This window comes from Apodemus sylvaticus, chromosome 12, assembly GCF_947179515.1.
Source record: "Apodemus sylvaticus chromosome 12, mApoSyl1.1, whole genome shotgun sequence".
Classification (NCBI taxonomy): domain Eukaryota; kingdom Metazoa; phylum Chordata; class Mammalia; order Rodentia; family Muridae; genus Apodemus; species Apodemus sylvaticus.
The window spans coordinates 39,109,017-39,129,632 of NC_067483.1; the positions used below are offsets into that span (position 1 = coordinate 39,109,017).

Genomic DNA, 20,616 nt, shown 5'->3' on the forward strand with positions numbered 1-20,616 from the left:
TGCTTGTAGTTCAAAGGCTTTACAAGCGTGGCTCCTGTATATTTAATTAGAATGCAACGGGGCACTGTCACCGACTCAGTTGTCAAACATAAATGAAAAGAGTGTATTGACGGTGCATTTATTCATTATCTATCTGCCACGAGATGTGATGTGATGGGAGTCTGCGGGGCTGGGGAAGTGATAAAAGATTTTCTGATTTTCACTTCAAAGAAGTGTTTTTTCCCCACTGCAATCCCGTCAGGTTGCCCCAGGTGAACACAGTGTGTGTCAAGTGAGGGCTCCCGAGAAAGGCTCCACTAATGGCGGCAGAAGGTCTGCTGCCCGGGAGTGGGGGAAGACAGGCTTCTTTTCTGCCCCACGTTCCATTTTGATCACGCTGGCTTCTCTCCCGATTCCCTCTTCCTGGAAGCTCAAGGCTCTTGTAGCAGTAATGGAATTGATTAGCTCCACTTTGGGGGTCTTTCCTGCTCCTCAGCCCGGGACCCTGTACAATCATAGCATTGACATCTCTACACTAAAGGGTTTGACCTCTCAAGGTAATTAATACTGAGTCAAATCTGATGCCTTCAAAGGCAATGAGGTTTGGGGTGCTCTTAGGAAAGGCTGAGCAGAGGCCGGAGTGAAGGCAGTGACGGAAATGCTTGCCGAGCAAGTCTGTCAAACTAAGGTAGGATCCCCAAAGCCCAAACAGAAGCTGAGTACAGAAACACAAGGGTGTGTAACTGCAGACCAGGAGGCCGGAGGCTGAAAGATGAATGTGAAGTTTGCGGGCCCAGTGTGTACAGCAGCAAACCACAAGAGACCGTCTCAAATAAGATGGAAAGCTGGCACCAATAGTTAGGGCTTTTCTCTGATCGTCATGTATGTACCTGTGTTCACACATGCTAACACGCACACACATATTATATACACAGAGAAAAGAAAAAAACCAGAGCAATGGGAGACCACGGTGATTTTGAGGCAGAGACCATACAGAAGGGTCAGGACGATGACTGCGTAAGAATTGGGGTGTTCAAAAGAGAGGAGCCCACAAGGTGAACTCTGAGGGGCCCAAGGTGAAGTCAAAAGGAGGCCGTGATTAGCATGGTTCCTAGCACAGAAGAGCTAGGGGACAGCACCCACATCTAAGATGACACAATGGGTGCCCTGCGAAAGGAAAAGTTATGAAACCTTTTATGTTATGGTAGAAGACAAGATGAAGATGAAATTTCATTTAAAAGATTCCCTGGAAGCTGAGATACTTCCCGGTGGTCCCCAAGCTGTCACAAGACTGCGGCTGAGGCCAGGCCCTCTGCAGCTCCAGACAAGGTCTACGCCTGGGCTGTGAGTCATGGGGGTCAGTCCTGCCCGCTGTAAGAATGACATTTCTAGGTTAGGATGCTTGGCTCGCTACTGTGAATTGAAGCCCTTTAAGGATTCAAAAAGACTCCCTCTAGTGAAAATCCCTCACTACGCCCTAGAGGACAGTGACAGATGGTAGCACCTGATTGAGTAGAAGGCCTCACCTGGGTTGAATCACCCCCCCCCCCCCCCGAACCTCCATGTTTACATTCCAGTATGGCACCTCTAGCCTTTCCAAGGGTTGAAGGGCTCAGCTGTGACTCACCTGCCTCTGCTTACAGCTCACTTGACACCACATAATTGAGCAAATACAGACAGGGCTGTCCAGCCTCCACCTCAGTCAGAGGCTACTAGGCAGGTGGGTGGGAGGCAGTGAGACTGGGCAGCGGGAGGGACTTGCCCAGGAAGCAAAAGCTGTGGAGACTGGGGGTCGGGATCTAACGATTCTGCAGGAATGGGAGGGTTCTGGTACTTCCTGAAGTCTTTCTGGCTGCTTCGTGTTATTTTTATAGCTGGCCCCCTGGCCTCAGGAAGTTAGAGATCCTCTACTCTGTGATAATACAAGGTATATGCTTAGGATACAGAAATGGTCGGATTCTCCAAGGATCTTTTGATGCTCAAAGAGCAGGCTTGTGGAGCACAGGGGCCCTGATGGCCATCCCTACAACTCTTGCAGTTTCCCTCCAGGTACATGTTTTAGGAGTGATAGAAAAACAGTGAAGCACAGTTAGGCATCATGGCATGACCCGGGAACACCATTTCCTGCACGCTCTAACTTTTAGAAAGCAATACCTGCAAGGAGTCCTTGGGGACAGAGGTGCAAGGGTGGGACAGGGGTTTCAGAGCCAGAGCCGCATAGCATAGCAGCCTCTCCCTGATCCTCCTCCTGGCCTCTGTCCCTAGAGGTGGACAGACATGGTGAAGCCAGCAGTTCTCTGGGCCAGGCGCACAGCCATTAGAACCTTCACTTCCTGAGTACCCGTCCCTGGCTGACTACTCGGCATACGCTTGGGATTCTCTCTGAGAAGCCTGGTCCCCTGTGGAAGATCTGATTAGCATTACGGAGTGCTGGGTAGTGAATGACCACCCATGTGTGCTCTGGGCAAGGTAGAGAGCATGGCGGGGCTGGTCTGGTCATCGCCACTCCGGAGCCCGTCGCTCAGCCAGGGAAGTCTGGGTTTGTCTGGGGAAGCTGGGAGGTGGGCTCAGAGGGGCCAGGAACATGGGCAGTGCACAATACCGGTTTCGTGAATCTTAGTCCCAGTGGTGGTAGTGGGAGGACTCTCCGTAGTGGTGGTGGTGGTGGCGGCGGCAGTGGTTGTAGTAGTTGTGGCAATGGTGGTGGCGACGGTGGTAGGTACGACGGTTGGAATGATGGGAACTGTTGTGGCTTCACTGGTGGCAGCAAGGGCAGTAGCATCAGTACTGCTCACAAGGTCTGTGGTACCCACGGTAGTCGGGGGCAATGTGGGAGGAGCTAAGATGGAAGTGTGAAACAACCGAGTCTGGTTGGTCTGGCAGCACACAGCTAGCACATCCGGCCCCCACGTGCAAGACAGGCAGCCCAGTGGCAAGATGGGCTCTGAAGTCAGAAGCCTCCCCAAGCATCCGCACTGGTCACAGGACCCAAGCAACCAACATACAGCCATGGGAGAGGAAGAAAATGAAGCTGGTGTGTGGTTCATTTTCTTCTCATGGTCTGTGTAGCTTGAAGCACCCAGCATGCATTCAACCAGGGACCAGGATAGTGGTCAAAGGACACACGCACTGAACCATCTGAACCCCAGGGATGGCACAAACTGTGGGTCACATACCGCCTACAGAATCTCAGAAATACCAGGTGGGTCCAGCCCTGGAGCTGGTGGGAGGAGGCTTCCACGGACTCAGAGCAGCCAGCCACTCCCACTTCTTCATTCCAAAGGCCCCTCCCCCCCATCTCTCTGTGCTTTCTGTCCCCCTCCCCAATCTTGTCCTTCTTTGCTTACTGATGGCTCCCCCCCCATCCCCAACCTAAACTTCTTGCCTTTCTGTCTGGGATATTTAGGGTCCACAGACCCCAAGTCCTTCCTGTTCATATTTGAACCTAGAATGGATGACAGTGTAGTCTGTGATTAGCAACCTTAGCCTACCAGCCGCAGAAAGGCATGCAAATTGTAGGACAAAGGAGCTGAGTGCCAGGCTCCCTCTCTGCGGAAACTTCCATCAATGCTCAGCCAGGCTCACGCTCCGCTTCCATCTAAAGCGGACTCTTCAAGTTAGTTGGCCCCTGGGCCTAGTCCACAATGCAGCCACCTCTTCATAGTGTTCTTCTATTGAACGAACAAACGGGACGCTACTGAGGGGCAGCATTTGTTGGGACTAAGAGTGCAAGGATGACCAGGCAAACAAGAGAGAGCAGAGTGGTCTCTCCTGCCACATCACCGCTAATGACCTGACCACTGTCTACCTTCTGGTGTTGGCAGTAGGCAGAGACTTAGACAAGAACCGTAACCTTAACTTCTGAGAAATTGTGACATGCTATTCTGCCTCAAATCTTCCGAGACCCTGAGAAATAATACCCTCTGCATCTCCCATCCCCACAGAAGAGGGCCAGGCCAGGGATGGAAGCCAGAGAGCTTTCCCTGGGAGAATCAGGCTCCTGAGCCTAAGATGTTTCAACCAGAACGTGGTTTATTTTACTTCCATGGGCCTCTGAAGCATCCCTATGTGCAAAAGCAGAGCTATCACTGAGCCCAAAGTATCCAAAATCCAAATGGATTAGATGACCATCCATTATGTCTCAGAGAATCCAAGGGAAGTCCAAAGTCAATAACAGTGTATTCCCCAAACTTCAGTCAACTTTCAGGCATCAAGAAGGTACCAGGAGGACCTGGCAGGGCGGGGCAGGGAGCAGGAGAGAAGCCTCCCGGTCATCTTGTTCAAACCCAGGGTAGCCCTAGGCCAGAGAGTCCGCTCAGTGCTCTTAGCACTCATCGCGACGGGACTGGCTTATCCTACCCACCAACACGCCTGTGGAAGCATGAATTCACAAGCAGAAAAGCAGAGAGACTATGAGGCGCAGATCAGCTATCTCAGGGCTGGGTCTGTATCCACCATGACCGTAACCACAGTGAGATACAGGAAGAGACTCTGCACAAGACAGTTCTCGCTTAATTCTTTATGAATAATGCATTTTCTAGCACTTTCTGGAAGATGATGGGTTCACAAGGTCCTCTTTTCTATGACTATTTAAACGGTGTCATGAGAAAATACTTGAGTCACTGCCTCACCCTGTCATATAGCCCAGGAACCTGGGTTTCCTTTCCTTCAGATACAGGAGCTGTACATTTTCCAGGGCCCATGAGTCCAAGTCCATTTTCCTCAATGTTCTCCTATGAACACTGATTCTTTAACATACAGGGACACACACTCACATCTCCTCTGACAGCCACTCTGATCACATATAAAGGAAGGCATTCTCTGTGGTCACAGCTCCTGGGTTCTTCCCCTTGGGCTCTGAGCGAGCTTCAGGGTATAGGTGAGAAGTGGAAATGGAGAGAGAGGGCAGGAGCTACTGGAAGCCCCCAGGGGTGTCCCCAATGGAGTTCCCTAAAGAGTAGACCCCCCGAGGCCACAGCCAGTGAATCAGCATGCTCTTGACACACTCATTGCTGTGTCTGTTATACCCAGGTTGGAGGGTCACAGGATACAGGGAGGGCAAGCCAAGTGCAAAGGCACCATAGCTGGAGAGAACCATCCAAAGCCTGGGGTGGGTAGGCAGGAAGGGCATGAGCTTTTCACAAGGGGACTATGCACTGCTCATGCCTGTGAGAACATTCTAACCTGGGACTGAGTTGGGGAGAGGATGGAAGACTGGTGAGCCCTGAAGAGGGGTTGGCGTTAACAGAGGGGGGTCACGGGGTAGGCAGACATATTTCTAGGCTAAAAGTCGTGTCTAGCCACAGCAGGAACTGTGATTCTGGACAAAGCCCTGGCTGGTACTGCTTGGTGATCACAACCTAGGGAGAGCCATGAGGTCGTTTAGGAAAGCCTGGATCTGGAAGCTGGGAGTCTGCCAATATAGGGAAGGCCAACGCTGTAGACTGTCTCAGGCCCCACGGAAGCGACACACACAGCTAAGGACTTGAGCGTTTGGGGGGAGCACCGTGTAGCGATGGGGAGGTGACACATCTTGCTCATTTTCTCGTTGTCCTAAACCTGCCACGGAGCTGAGCTTCCATCAGCTACCCACCCGACATTTGCAGCTCTGAGCTGAGTCAAAGACAGGAACAGCTTCCAGGCATTCCAAGATGGAGTGTTTGCTCCAAGATTGTCCACATGGCATGAAAACTACCCCAGCCAAGTCGCAGACTGTTAGACAGATGGGAAGCAATCCTAGCAGACTGAAGATACAGGTGGACGGGAGGGATTATCTTCGTTGGGCGATAGAGGAACTGATCAACTTGGGGGAAGTGACGAGGCTTCGTGAGGATGAGAACAAAGAGGGTGGAGGGCTGGACACAGCTCCCCTTGAATAGACTCACGCTCTACTCCCCCAGAAGGTGTTGTGCATGCAAAGCTGACAACATCTGATATAACTGGCATGTCTGTCTCAGTTACCAAAAAGTACAATCTGCCCTTCCCTGTGTGTCATGTGGAAGTTGGTGCCTGGGAAACACGCTTGATTGACAGCAGAGACCCTGGGCCCATTCTGCACGGCGTGCCGAGTTTAGATCTTTTAAAATTGGAAGGAGGACGTGGAGGGGGAGTTGGAGTGACACTTCTCCTTGCAACTGCAGCTCACAGGAGGGCTGCACAGACTGCCCTCTGAATGAGGCAGACTTCTCACTGCTGAATCCTCTACATGGGGTCTGGAGGGCCCAATGAGGAGAGAAGACAGGAAGATGCTTGGCCAGAGAATGAGCGTTGAGTGGACTTGCCCCAAGTACCTCTTATCTCCACTGTGGAAGAGACTCACACATGAGCCGGGAAGATAGGGCGACCCTCCCTCTAGCATGGCAAGAATGGTTTGCTCTGTGATCCCCAGGCCTTGGACAACGCCTGTGTCTCACATCCTGGAAGAGGGCTTGTGGGTGTAGCACTGGCCCAGCTGGCTGGCCTGGTTACTGGGTAGGAGGAAGAAGGCTGAGGTAGGGAAGCATGGTGGCTTCTTATTACTGGTGGATCTAGCTGGCAAAACATGAAACCATAGAGGGATATGCAACAGAAGCAGAGTCAGCGTAGGAAGCAGAGGGTGGAAATAAACTGGCGTCAGTAGGGAGCAAACCAAGTGAGCTAGGAAATACAGAGCAAGCTCGGATTCCTGCCTGGCTCCTGATTCCCTCACCTGAAGGTGTGTCTTCACAAAGTTTGTTTCTTTATGCTGTAATGCCCAGGGCGTTCTGCCCTCAGCTCCTAACTCGTGAGAAAATTCAAGCTCAGAGGACTAGGAACCCAGGCAGCGCTAGCTCCCCTGACTTGAGAGCAGCCCTTGGTAGAGCTTTGATGGCTGTCAAACCACCAACATGAGCACTGAAAGGGAAAGTTGTTAGCAGGTTGGCTTTAACACAGACCCACCTGCCCAGCTCCTGACCCCAAAGGAGAAGGGCTATCTCCATACTGAATACTGAGGAACTGCGTTCCCGGAGTCAAGGCCATCAATCCCTGACACACAGTAGGGCTCCAAGCCCTGGAGCCCTGGTCTCACTCACAGACACGCTTGCTTATTCTCACTGACTGGAACATACACTAGCTGGTGGAATGGCGCTGGGTCTCCCCATGCAGCATGCAAAGGCCAACATGCACGGTGTGCTCACCCTTTCAGGAGACCATGGCATCACCAGAGCTAGGAGCCTGCTGTTCCCTCTATAGCACACCTTCTAGAGCCATCTCTATGATCAGAGATGTCAGGTCCAGCAAGGCTCGGGTGGCCACAATAGGTTTTCTCTCGGCTTCAGAGGGTTCTACATGTGAGAGCCCTTCCGAGCCAGCCTCCGTCATAGGGACAAGCATTATGTGAGACGAGAGAGCACGTTCTCGTTCTCTAGTCAAGCTCTCTAAACACCTTCCTCTCAGGTTTGGCTTCCCCACTGAAAGGGTGAGGCTGGAGCATGCTTTTTAGCCTGCGTCACTTTCTCTCGCTGGACTCTGGCCAGCATGGGCTCCATCTGCACTGCCCCGTGCCATGCCCGTTACCTCTAGGATGGTACAATACCTGCAGTCGGAGTAGCTTCAGACACAGCACCCAAGATGGCCAGAGAGAGAGGGAGAGAGGATGAGAGGGAAGAGAAAACAGCATAGGTGAGACCACAGAAGAGAGCAGAGGGCCTGGCTCAAGCCCGACGCCAGGGGTATGGGCAGGCGCTAGATGCGACTCTGAGGATGCTAAGTAGTGTTCAGGGAGTCATGCTCAACACCACTGGAGCCAGGCGGGTTCCTGTTGTCCCATCTGGGCCTTGGAGACCTTTCTAACACATTACGTTTCTACCCATATTCGAGGGCTTGCTATATAAGAGGTGCCTGCAGGCACAGTGCAGGCAAAGTGTAACATTCCAACTTTTTTTCCCCAAGGATTCGTCCTGCCCTGGCTGGGTTAAGTGGCCCTCTGTGGTGCCAGGAAATGAGGATGAAGATGCAGGTTGGACAGGAGCAGGCAATTCTAGGCAAAAAGAGCACCTGCATGATGCTAGGTAGTAGTGAGTGAGGGGCTGTTCCCAGGTCATTCCTTCAAAGTATGATGACGCTGAAGGCCCTGGAGCTCTGAAAGCACCTGACCTGGTTTTCTGCTGCCTCAGTTTCCCCCATTAATTGTACTTCATGAAATAAGGAATGCAAATATGATTGAGAGCTCTAGAACAAATCTCTGAAAATTTCCACAAATCCAAAACGTTCTCTTGTCTTCTGGAGTTGCAGGAATTTCCCATCATGGTCACTGGGGTTGGACAAAGGGGCTTTGTCTGCTGTCCTGAGCCGGGATGAGAGGCTTTTTGGCCATGTCTAGAAGTACAGAGAGACTGTACCATAATCTGACAGTCTCTGGTAACAGATCCCACCAGCCCTAATCAATTCCCTCAACGTTCAGGGGTTGGAAGAGAACACCAGGGTCGGGAGTTTGTCTGACTACTCCTTATCTAGGAGACCAGAGAGGGACACAGGACCGAGAGTCCTTTCCCAACGGCTGCCATAGCTATACAAGAATACTGAGCTGAGGTGGCAGGACCTGACAGTCCCCCTACGAAGCACAGTGCTCTCCCAGGACAGAGGATAAATAAGAATGGTCACAAGAGCCCATCTGGGTCCGGATCAGACCACAGGACCACATGGGAGTCAGGCACTAGCCACGATCATGGGACAGTCCCAGGGATACTTGCTCACATCGCTTTTTTGGTATCCCCTTACATATTGAATCTCCCTAAACTTCCTGCCCTTGGCAGCACCTTCATTCAGGCAGAAAGACAAGGAGACATTCTTGAGGATGCCTCTAGACATTGTGAACTTCCTATTATCTTTATGTCCCTTGCTTCGGGTATAGTGTCAGCCTTGGTACGTGTGGGTGGGTCCCCCGAAAAGGCTGTTGCAGAGACTATTGTATCTCTGGAGAGGTAATGGGTGCTCACCATTTATAAGGCGCTCCCAGTGTTGAGGCTTTTGCAGTCCAATTTTTGGGGAGGTTACAATGAACCGAGCAATGCATTCAAATGAGCCGAGAGCGCCTTCTAGTGTACACTCAGGTCAGGCGCAGCTCTGGCTTGGGATTCTTAGTGGTAGGGACTGGCCTTGACTGAGTTTACTTGTTCTTTGTGAAACTGGCTCTGCAAAAAGTTGCTCCCAGCTCCCACATCTCTGCAACCAGATACCTCATCTTACTCATGTTGCAAATGGAGAACATATGTCCTGCTCTACTCTTGATCCAGACAAGCACTTTACCCTATCTCCTTAGCTCTATATGTCCTTGGCCAAAGACAGGATGTTCCCAGAGTCCTTAGGGAGAATTCTCAGTAATATTCTTGCCTCCCTCAGTAGAGGAGCAGTTTGACTCTTTGGGGTTCATCCGGATTGCTATTTCTCATGTCCCCTTGATTGCCTCTCACCTCACATGTCCTTTCTTATTCCCCTGCGAGGATGGACAGTGGATAAGTAGTTGATCAAGTCAAGACAAAATGGAGGGCCAGTCTGCCTGTACATCTAAGAATGATGAGTTTTCCTGATGCAGTACTGATATTTCTTATCACCCAAGACAGGCTATCTCCTGCAGGCCTCACTTCCCTTCCTCCCTGGAAGGCCAAATACAGTTTCTGGTGTGTTTCCTTTGGTGTCTAGATTAGCTATGGCCTTTTACTCTAAGGACTGCCACCATAAACCTACCTTCATTTGGAGGTGCTGGGGACTCCTCCGTGGCTGCTTCTCCAGAGCCCACTTGCGTCCTGGCACTGAGGGAGAAGCGGTAACGCGACACGGGGTCTGCTCTCTGCACCGAGAACTTGGTCTGGTTGGGAGAGAAGTTTTCCACCATCTGCTTTCCCAGTTTGGTTCCATTAACTGGGGAGAGAGGCGGGGGGCGGGGCTTAGTCCCTGCCCGGTTATAAGACAGAGTCTGGAATTTCTGGAAGGGGAACGGGGCCCCTGCCTAGAAATATTCAAGCTTTGGTTTAAAGGCAGGGTGCTGGGCACCCACACACACACTCCCATTGGGACCTCCCATTATAAGTACTGAGGGCTTCCTTCCATTTGTCACTGAGCCCAGTGCCTCTAGCTTCCTGAAATCACGTGGTCAATTCTAAAAGGTCAGTTTACACTTTCCCAAGCCTTCTGTCAAGGTCAAATCTTTGGAATTCTTTTCTTCTGTCCAAATAGAACCAGGGAAACTCCCCAGGGCCTTGATTGCAACGGCCTCTTTTGTAAAAGATCACTTTCTTCGATACAGGAGAGGAAGGGTCAGGTCCAGAGATCAATTCCGAACAGCATGGAAGACACACTGCTAAATAACAGGTCACTGGCCCTTTGAGCTTCCCAGAGAGGGGCAGCACTGTCTACACTAGATGTCTTGACATTTTTGGAGTGTGATGACATCCCTGTTCCTGTCTGGAGACTCCTGAGCATCCTCAGATGCCTGTGCACACACCATTTGCCCATCAGATAGAAGGCTGATGGGGTGAGAGAGGAACTCTCCTGTTTAGACTTGTAGGTGTTGGAGACTATAAGCTCCGGGAGGGCTGGGACTGTCCCCCTAGTTAGAATTCCCTTTGCTGCCTCCTGCAGGTGGGGCTGTGTAAGAAGAGCCGGGCCTGGGTCCTGCCTGCTCCCTGACTTATGGGGGGCTCTCCCTTAGAGCTCTCATTCCTACGCAATGCCCTCTGCACCCATAAGCTTCCGATCTCCACTCCTCAAGAAACTAGTGAGAAACGGTTTGTGGTTGCATCTGATTGAGAGAGAGCAGAAACACAGAACATACAGGGCACGTATCTGAGAGTGTATCCAATCAGGATTCCGTTGGGGTGCTCTGGGTGGTCCCACTCCAGGTTGATGGTCTCCAGGTTGGGCTGTCGGACTCTGAAACGCCTGGGGGCACTGGGTACTTGGGGAAGGAGGAGGGAGTCAGGAGGTGAGGGCAGGAAGGATGAGGAGAACACAGAAAACAAAGTACAGGCATGAAGGCGTGACCGTAGGTATCCCTGTGCTGGACTACTGCTGAACCCGGCCCTAGCTCCTCGGGGGCAGAGCCTGCTGCCTGCCTGGCATGCACTTTCACCTGGTATAAAGCCAAAGGGCTCAGCGACTGCTGTTGAACTGGGGGGGGGGGGAAGTCAAGTGAGTTTGCTTTTAGCAGCTACCCTGGCATTGGGACAAATTAGGGGGCATCAATCCTGCAAATATACCTCCAAACCACAGAGCCACTCCCAGGCAGGGAACCAATCATACAACTGTCTTGTGGCAAGGGTACAGTTCCCAGTCCCCCGGCCAAGGGCTCTCATCACTGGCTGCAGCAGCAGGCCCCAGCTTCTCAGCTGGGGATCCGAGCTCTATCGGGGAGGAGATAGAGACGCAGGGCAGAGCACCTGGAAAGGGGTGGGGTTGGGCGATGGGGAGAAGACTGGTGATAGGAACCAAACTGAGGAAGGAGGGAGAGACGGGGATAGAAGAAGACAAGAGGGATGAACAAGGGAGATGTGAGAGGAGGAAGAGAAGAAAAATAGGAAACAGTTAAGGAGGGAGGGAGGAGAAACAGAAGGCATAACTCATGCCAAGTGGATAAAAACTGATAGGGAACCAAGGTGGTAACAGAACTTTGTAGACATCTGGAGCCCAGGGTTATATCAAACCACAAACCCTCAGGAGGTTGGGGTGACACTTGGCAGTACTCTATACACACAGGCCAACTTCCCAGGACTGTTTCTTGATGCTGTGGAGGAGGCTTGCAGCGTCTTAGGTGCTGGTAAGCAGGACATCAAAATGGTCAGATGCACATACGCCTTCTCCTCAGAGGATGTGCCACAGCCAGTCTCATAGCTTCTGTCTGGAATGCCATGGGCACGCTGCACAGATCTCTTGATAAACAAGTCTCTGTGAGGGTGGGTCACGTCGGTGTTGGCTATCCATTTGCCGAGGTCCCCCTGGCTGTCCATGTCAAACCATGCCGCTCCAAACTCACCGGTGGCACTACCCTTGTCCAAACCCATGTTGAAGAGCTGCGGGTCAGACCTACCTCCTTCCGGGGTGGTGAACTCCTTGGTTTCACTTCGAGGTCCGTCACCTCTCCCATTGACCACAACCATCTCCAGCTTGTAGTTACTGTAGGGGAACAGGCGAGCCACCACGCCCCGGGGACGGTCACCAGGGAAGCTGGCCTGCTGTCTCTTCTGAGACACCCACAGGTTCTTCAGCAAACTGCTTTCCCTCCAGTAGTAAGCCTTTGAGACAGAGGCAGGCTGGTCAGCGGCTAGGCAGCAAGGCCAGGTTAGTGGTTAGTGGTGGTAGTGACCGGTCCTGTCTTTGCTTGGTACAGGCTGTTCTCAGTTTCAGATGACCTCATCCTCCCCATTCAGGATAGGACAGCAGGACAGCCTTAGGGTCCCGACCATGAATAGAATAACACTGAACATGAAACAAGGTTAAAATTTTCACCAATCTTTGGAGCCACGCCACCACATCTTTGGAGACTATATCCCAGCCGGGTAACATGTCGTACAGGGAGAGTCCACGCCACAACCATAAATGTGAACCAGGGATCCTGGCACAGAAAGTTTTGTGCTGGTGCTCAAGACCATTTTGCTTTCAGTTGGATTAGTACAGTTTAGGGAGACAGAGGGTGGGCACACAAGGAGCAGGTTGTCCCAAACGGTCGACGTATATGAACAATGGTTGAATTAATTCTTGGAAGCCAAGCGATTTCTTCACATACCATTGACGATCTTTCAGATGGCAGACACACGCCCAAGTCAGTAGGGTACAGGGGTGTAGGTAGCCGAGCTTGGATGGGAAGGGTGGCCTTGGAGGTGGCAGAGGTGAAGGGTATGGCGAAGGTCTTGTTAGCAGTGGTAGGAAGCCATGGGACAACATGTCACAGCAGTGTCGCCAGCAAAGTGGTGAGGAAATCCAGTCTTATGGAGACTGATGAGTACTTCAGTAAGAACAAATCTCCAGGTCAGCAGGTTAAGGGTTAAAAGTTAACTGTTGGGGAGGAGCTAGGTCAGGGGCACCTGGCCTTCCTTTCTTTAGTTCACTGCCAAGTTCCAAGAAGGGACAGACCCCCATCTGGGTGTCCCCAGCTGTCCATCAGCCAACTCATGACCTCTGAAGTCACAGACTCAGGGGGAACCCATGCTCTGTCACCCACACTGCCCAGCCAGCTGAAATGCAGCTACTCTCCTGAGGAAAAGGCCTGGGTCACTTCTCCCTACAACCTCAGTCCAGCCCTCTGAGCACATGTGACTTGGCACAAGCTGTTCCTGGGCTTAAAGCACAAGAGGCCAGGGTCTTTGGAGTCAGGTAGCAGAGTTGGCTGAGGTGACAGGGAGGCAGCTTATATCCCTTTAGTGGTTTTGCCTGTTAGTGTGGCTTTCTGCAACCAGGCCGGGGAAGCAGACAGCTCAGCAGGAGCCTCTGAGGAAAAGGGAGCAGCTCAGGGGTGCTACGGTTATACACATGAAGATATGCATGTCTGTTCACATATGAATATCAGACATGTGTGCTCTGCAGTCCCTGCTGAAACCCAGCCCCCTCCTAGGGAGTTCTAGCCAAGCTTGGCCTTTCAGTACACCATGTGTGTTCCTATAGGCGTGAGCTGTATGGTGTTCCTGTTAGTAAGAGTCCAATCCCATATGATTCTTCCATCGAGTGATGATTGTAGCTATCATGACGTCACTTTACAGAGTGTTACATGTATGGTCATGTTGGTGCTGTGTACAAAGGTCTACTGGGCCGCCAGTCACAAACAGCAATGCAATTGTACTGCTTGGTGCTCATCATCCTTAGATTACTGGGGTACATGTTTATAATACCATCTATGTTGCTATTTTGCTTTTGGAGTGTTGGGGATGGAACCCAGGTTCACGAATGTTAGGCAAGTCCTCTGAGCTATACCTGGGCCCTGCATTTTTTATCCTATTTGGAAAATGCAGCTTACTGTAAAACAGTTTTCAACATTGCACTGGCCACAGCCTTGCACACCTTACGCTTGCTGTGTGTGTTGACGGCAGTAAGCTGCCCTGCTGAGGAACTGGCTTATACCAGCTAGGTTCGTCTTACTATGCGCCGTGATGCTGGCACAATGACAAAACTAGCTAGTGATGCATTTCTCAGAACAGATCCCTGTTGATAAGTGATACGTAATATACATAAATATATGTATGCATGTATATGTTCCCCGCTGGGTAAATCATCTTGAATCAACTTTAGATTCCACGAGTACTCCTAAGGTTCCCTTTAGATCCCCTACACACCGTGGCTGCTACCCCTTCCCCTGGTTAGCAAGAAGGCGGTTAGGTGGGGCTGGGGGCTGGCCTTCTCACTCGGTACTCCCTGAGCTGGCCCTGGACCGTGTCAGAGTAGACTCGGTTCCACTGAAGGCTGATGGCTGTGCTGTTCAGGACTCGGATTTTAACTTCAGTGGGCGCAGCCCTGGGATCTGTAATGTATGGGGACAGAGAGCTGGTTAAACAGGCAAGGTTGGCTCTTGGACTCTAGGGTCCCCTACTCTACTATATTCTGGGTACTCCAGGCAGCAGTGAAGTCTTAGGACAAAGGGTGACAATCCAGGTGACCAGAGCAATGATTTGTGGCCCCCAAGTGCAGGGGTCATCTAACTCCCTTTCCACTCTCTACCTGTTCCCACTGCTCTTTCTGGACCTTGTTAGCTGAGTACCATTTCCTCAAGGTGCCAACTTTCCTTGAGGAGTTTGGTCAATAGGAGGTGCCAACAGGCAGTGCCAGGGTGGAAGTAAAGGGGAGTGCACATTGCTTCCCCTAGCTCTGCTGGGCTGCAGGCTGGCAGTGCTGCCCTCCTTCCTCTGTCAGATCCCCTACCCAGAGCCACAGCTTGAGACAATACTCACAAGCAGTGGTGACTCATGTGTCCCCTGCCCCTTTGAGGCTCAAAGGGAAATCACAAGTTCTTGTTAGCCCTCAGGAGGCTCAGAGACCTTAGGGCTCTCCTTGAATACTCTTCAAAAAAATGATCAATAACCAATTCTGAGTGTACCAATAGAAACACTATCTGTAAAAAGAAAATGGCCCAATTTTGATCAGAAAAGGAACATGGCTCCCACTGTGACCCTGGCTCTGCAACCAAAGCGAAGCGGCTGCAGGGGTGGGTGCACAGGGCCCAGAGTGGAAGGACAGGGCAGAAACCATGGGGTCATCCAGGAAGTCTGCAGTCACACTCACTGCCTGGCAGCCCCCCTAGACTCCTGTCGAAAAGTGTCATCCGTGTAGAGGTGGGACTGGCTGGGGGCCCCTCTGCTCATTTCCAGTGGGCCCAATCCATCATTGCTTCTGGGACTTGATCCTCACAGCTTCCCTCCTCACCATCATGGACCACTGACCTCCCCTGGAGCCCAGTCCCGCCTTCCGTGTGCACTCCTAGTGAGATCTGCTCTCGGCCCTTCTTTCTGCTCCCCACCAATCCCCGAATCTCTTCTAGAGTCAGACCCAGACTCAGACCCAGACCCAGCTGTTGAGTCCGGTTGACTCTGCCAAAGCTCTTCTTTGCCCACAAGTTGTGGGTTTGATGCTGAAACACGAGACACGGAGGCCGGGCACACGCCTTCACATACAGGTCTAGAGTGTTGATGTGCCCAGGGCTGACTTCCTAAGAACATCCCATTTCGAGTTCAGTTCCGAGGGCCAGGAACAGTGTTGGGATACTTGGCAGAGGGTGGGCCAGGAAGACTCTAGTTAGTGCTCTGTAGACTTCACTTCTGTGCCCTGCCTTGGGTGCCTAGCCTTTGCCCTGATTCCTTGGAGCATCTAAATAGCTCTTTCAAATGGTAGGTCTAAAGCCTTTCTTGGTGCCAGCAAGCACGCTTGGCGGTAAAGCAACCTTTCGGGATCTGGGGACCTGGGGACCTGAATTCTTTTTTTCAAGCATGACATTTTCTGTTGTAGAATCCTTGAAAGGGTTGTCTCTAGACTCTGTTTTTTTTTTTTTTTTTTTTTTTTTTTTTTTTGCAGTTGTAAAGTTTCAGCACTGGACTGGACTATGTATTGGGCTAAGGGGATGTATCCAAAAGACAATTCTCCTCCTGAACGTTACCAGGTGCTTCACAGCCCAGGTCACGGTAGGGAAACCCTATCTCTTGGGGACTGGTTGCCCTCCCATAATACATCCTGAGTTTCTCATCCCGTGAGAGTGCCACATATAGCCTGGCAGTGAGGGTCCTGTCTGGGGAGGGAGGTGGGTCAATACTCACAATCTTCTCCCGAGTACCCGATGACGGTGTCAGGCTCGGGGCCCTTCCCAAAGTCATTTTCAGCCTGGACTCGGATCTCGTAGGGTACGTAGACAGGCGTCTGCCCCACCACGTAGCGAGAACCCCACACTGTGACATTGTTCCAAGTCTCTCGGGTCTCTCTCCGCCGCCACTTGACAATGTAGCGCAGGTTGGGGCCAAAGGCAGAGGTAGCATTCATAGGCTGGGTGAGGAGAGACGGACAGGCAGACAGGGCGGACGGGGTGTTGGTAAAGCCACCCACGGCTTGCCCTCTTAATCTGCGCCACCCTCCCCAGGCTTGCCTTGCCAGCTCCTTTGCAGTGCAGGGGATGGCGCCCCGCCTCTGCTGACTCCCCGAGGAGCCTAAAATCATGCGAACTCTGCGGCACCCAGATTTCCAATGACAAAAGCCTCAGCAGATCACTTGACTGCAAAGCACCACCCACACTGCAGGTGCATCGGGAGCAAAAGGCTTTACTTTGGGCAAACTTCCTCCTAAGACAGAAGGAGTGGGGAGTCAAAGACTGACAATCATGATCTCTGGAGTCAGAAAGAGTCTGCCCTAACCAAACGGCTCTTTTACAGACCGAAAGTCCAGAACTGAGTATAGTTCTGCCAAATCCATATATCCTTTGCCATACATCAGTGCTTGTTAAGGACGACCGAAACCCATTAGTCCTAACGATCTGGTTCAGGAACCAAGTTCCCAATGCTCGCCACACAGAGCCACAGACGAGCCGTCCAGAATTCAGGTTCAGCCCAAAGCTGCTGGCCAAGGATGCTGGAGGCACGGGCCTCAGAGTGACAGGGCTAACGGTGACTCTGAGGAGTGAGTGACACATCTCTGGGGTCGTTCCTCACGGCAGCGGCTCCGTGCCACTTGAGTGGATGTATTTTCCAATTTTAATCCTGGGAGTGGTTTAGGAACAGTCAGTTTGAAAACATATATCCCAGTTTTAGTTTGGTAGGGGTATTAAGGGGGCTTGGCTGAAGAGGGAAGATGACCTTCCGGGTCACCCTTGCCCATGCTGTAGAAAGGAGCTGGACTTTGTAATGGTTCCAGAGCCTCCAACAACCCACTGCACAGAGCCAGCGCACCGTCAAGCCTGGTGTTGACAATCTGCATGCCTTTTTCTCCTAAAGCCCAGATCCTGCCTTCAAAATCAAACTGTTCGAATTTGTTGGCTTTCTCAATGAATTTTGCTAGATTGGTGGCCTGTGACATTTAGTGACCTCTGCTCTCATCTCTGTTCTAAACCCCTGCTCCTAGACACTTGTTCTGTTTGATTTCTGAATGCTCAATTCTGACTAGCTTGGTTCTCAGAGGACAGTGGCCCCCACGAGTTAGACCAGCGTTTCTCAACCTGTGGGTCGCAATCCCCTGGGGGTGGGGAGGTGTCAAACACCTTTCACAGAGGTCACATATCAGGCATCCTGTATATTAGATAATCACGTTTGATTCATAACAGTAGTAAAATTACAGCTATGGAGTAGTAACAGAAATCATTTTATGGTTGGGAGAGTCACTGGATTAAATAGTGAGGAACTGTGTTAAAAGGTCACAGCATTAGGAAGGTTGAAAGCCACTGAGTTAGACTGAGGCACACCATGGCACCAGGGGAGTGAGGAATGGGGGCTCCTGGGTGCCCTCTGGGGGCTGGTGTGGGGAGGTGCGCTCACTCACCGTCCACGTGATCTCCATATTGTTCTTTCTTGTCCCTTCACCCTTCACATCACTGGGATTGGATTCAGGGGCTGGAATCCAAACAGATAAAGCTGAAACCCAACCTGAGCCTGACCACGCCCCCCACCTAACTGGGCCCCTTCTGGGCTCTGGCTCTTCTCAGCTCCTAACTCTTTTTCTGCCATGTGTGCCATGTCTTCCTGGTTAAGACTTGCATGCCCAAAACAGCTAATTTCTTTTCAGTGTAATCCTGTGACGAGTTAGCGCTTATCACAAAGTTTTCCACATTGCAGGTGGCCATTGCGGTAACTCTGTATGCTGTTCCCTTCACAGATCATCACTGAGTATGGCTTTGTGACATGCTGGCTTATCCTAATGTTTAATGTTTTGGGCTAAGCATTTCTACCTCCATGAGCTGGTGTGATCGCATAAACTTGGCCATTATCTTGGTGTGTTACTCAGAGAAATATGATATAACATACCAGATTATATGTATTCTTAAGGATGTCTCTGCTGCAAGCAGATTAAGAATCATTAACAATAATAAAAAGGACAGTTAAGATTTACTCTGTGTTGGGGCTGGAGAGATGGCTCAGTGGTTAAGAGCACTGACTGCTCTTCCAGAGGTCCTGAGTTTAAATCCCAGCAACCACATGGTGGCTCACAACCATCTGTAATGAGATCTGATGCCCTCTTCTGGTGTGTCTGAAGACAGCTACAGTGTCATATACATAAATAAATCTTTTTTTAAAAAAAGATTTACTGCGTGCTTATTGTGTGATGGGTACCACAGTAAGTGCCTGACATGTGTTTTCTATTCTTTCCTTTCATGTGCATCTGTGTGTGCACTTGTGTGGGGGTCAGGGGTCAATACTGGGTGTCTTTGTCAATCACTCTCCACTGTCTTTTTTGATACAGGTCTCTCACTCTACCCAGAACTCACTGATTCAGGGACAGTGGCTGACCAGTAAGCCCCAGAGACGCTTCCTTCTCCTCCATTGTTAGGATGACAGAGAGGTGTCACCAGGCCCGTATTTACATAGATCCTGGGGATTGAATTCAGGTCCTCAAGCTTCACAGAAAGTGTATTATTAACTGAACTATCTTTCTGGACCCCAAGACATACTTTCTTCTACATTACAGCTATTTATTTGTTTATTTTTTTATTTAGTGTATGCATGTGTAGCTTCACATATGCCATAGTGCATGCTAAGGCCTGAGGACAACTTTAGGGATTCAGTCATCTCCTTCCATCCACTGGGGACCAGGGATCAAACTCAGGTCATGAGACTTGGCAGCGTACGCCTCTTCCCGCTAAGCTATCTCCCCGTCTTTTTAAAGGGGGTCCTCTCCACAGCCCCGAGATGTCTGTGTTGTCATCATTCTGTTTCAGAGGTGAAGACGCTAGGCCTTAGAAAGGCAAGTAAGCTGCCAGGTCCCCATGGCTGGGAGCTGGGCTGAGTCAGTGGGAACTCAGGGAACCCAGGGCTCAAGCACTCACGTGCCCCGCTGGTGCGATACCGCTCGGACGGAAGGCTGGGGTGGCTGCTCCCGACCTCGTTGACAGCGATGACTCGGAATTGGTAGTTGACATATGGGGACAGATGGAGGACGGCTGAGTTGACACTGCCTGGGAACTTGGAGTGGTCATGCCAGACCCCTGGTTGGAACTGGTCCTCTTCAAACTGAACGACGTAGTCTGAATGAACAAGGAGGACAGAGCTGCTCTGGGAGCCACAGAGTCCGGCTTCAAGAGCACATTCTTCACGGCTGCTCTCTGGCTTCGTCATTTCCCCCAGGATACAGGGACTTCCCAAGACTTAGGAGGCAACCAAGGCCTCCATGCCTGTGTAATGAGGCAGAGGTGGGAGTGGACACTAGGGGGCCCTCGTCCAAGACTCTCTGGTTTTGGAGCACAGGGCGTTGGATGACCCGTGATGGGACTGTTGTCATCCCCAGGGTGAGCACAGGGTCCAGGATGACCTGGGATGGGGCTGTTGTCATCCCCGGGGTGAGCACAGGCCCGGGCTGACCTGTGATAGGGCTGTTGTTGTCATCCCCTGGGATCCAGGTCAGCCTCACACTCCTCTCAGCCAGGTCAGTGAGCTCTAGGTCCCTGGGTCGGTCTGGCCGCCCTGGCATGAGAGGAAAAAGATGTCACTCGGAGCTCCTGAGGGAGATTCAGTCCCTCTCCTTGGGGTAGTACTAGTCCTGGACAAGTCCCCGAGGGTTCACATCATCAAACCCCAACCCACCCTGGGGAGCCAGTTCAGGGACCACCCGCTTCCCTCCAGGAGACAAGGGAGATCCAAGAAGATATGTGGAAGGAAGGAATGAGGAGAATCAGGTAGGACAGAGGGAATGGGGCTAATCATCCTGTTTCTCTGGACCGTTTAGAACACACACATTTGGGGAAACCTGCTGCTTCCCTGAGGGAGGCTGGTGGGGAGGAGTGGGGACTGTGTGTGTGCGTGTGTGTGTGTGTGTGTGTGTGTGTGTGTGTGTGTGTGAGACTCCTCATGACAGTTGCCTGTCTTTCGGGATGCCGGGACTCTCAGGAGCGTCCCAGGAGAGCACTGCACTGCTGAGCAGCGGGGCTGACAGACCAGGAAAGTGAGCAGGGCCTGAGACAGGCCAGGCCCAGTGGGAGACTCAGTCTGGACTAGGTGAGGGTGCAGAGCAGAG

At 51.6% G+C, this 20,616-nt stretch overlaps 1 protein-coding gene across 1 annotated transcript in view; it reads right to left on the minus strand.

Annotated features, from left to right (window-relative positions):
* Window positions 1–20,616, minus strand: part of Nfasc (neurofascin) — a 168,750-nt gene that overhangs the window by 15,474 nt on the left and 132,660 nt on the right. The window contains exons 17-26 of the mRNA XM_052200479.1: window positions 19,965–20,066; window positions 19,433–19,630; window positions 17,932–18,002; window positions 16,227–16,449; window positions 14,328–14,443; window positions 12,023–12,227; window positions 10,772–10,894; window positions 9,685–9,858; window positions 7,535–7,549; window positions 2,582–2,818 (exon numbers count right to left, since the gene is read on the minus strand). Of these exons, the coding sequence (XP_052056439.1) occupies window positions 2,582–2,818; window positions 7,535–7,549; window positions 9,685–9,858; window positions 10,772–10,894; window positions 12,023–12,227; window positions 14,328–14,443; window positions 16,227–16,449; window positions 17,932–18,002; window positions 19,433–19,630; window positions 19,965–20,066 (1,464 nt within the window). The remainder of the gene's footprint in view (window positions 1–2,581; window positions 2,819–7,534; window positions 7,550–9,684; window positions 9,859–10,771; window positions 10,895–12,022; window positions 12,228–14,327; window positions 14,444–16,226; window positions 16,450–17,931; window positions 18,003–19,432; window positions 19,631–19,964; window positions 20,067–20,616) is intronic.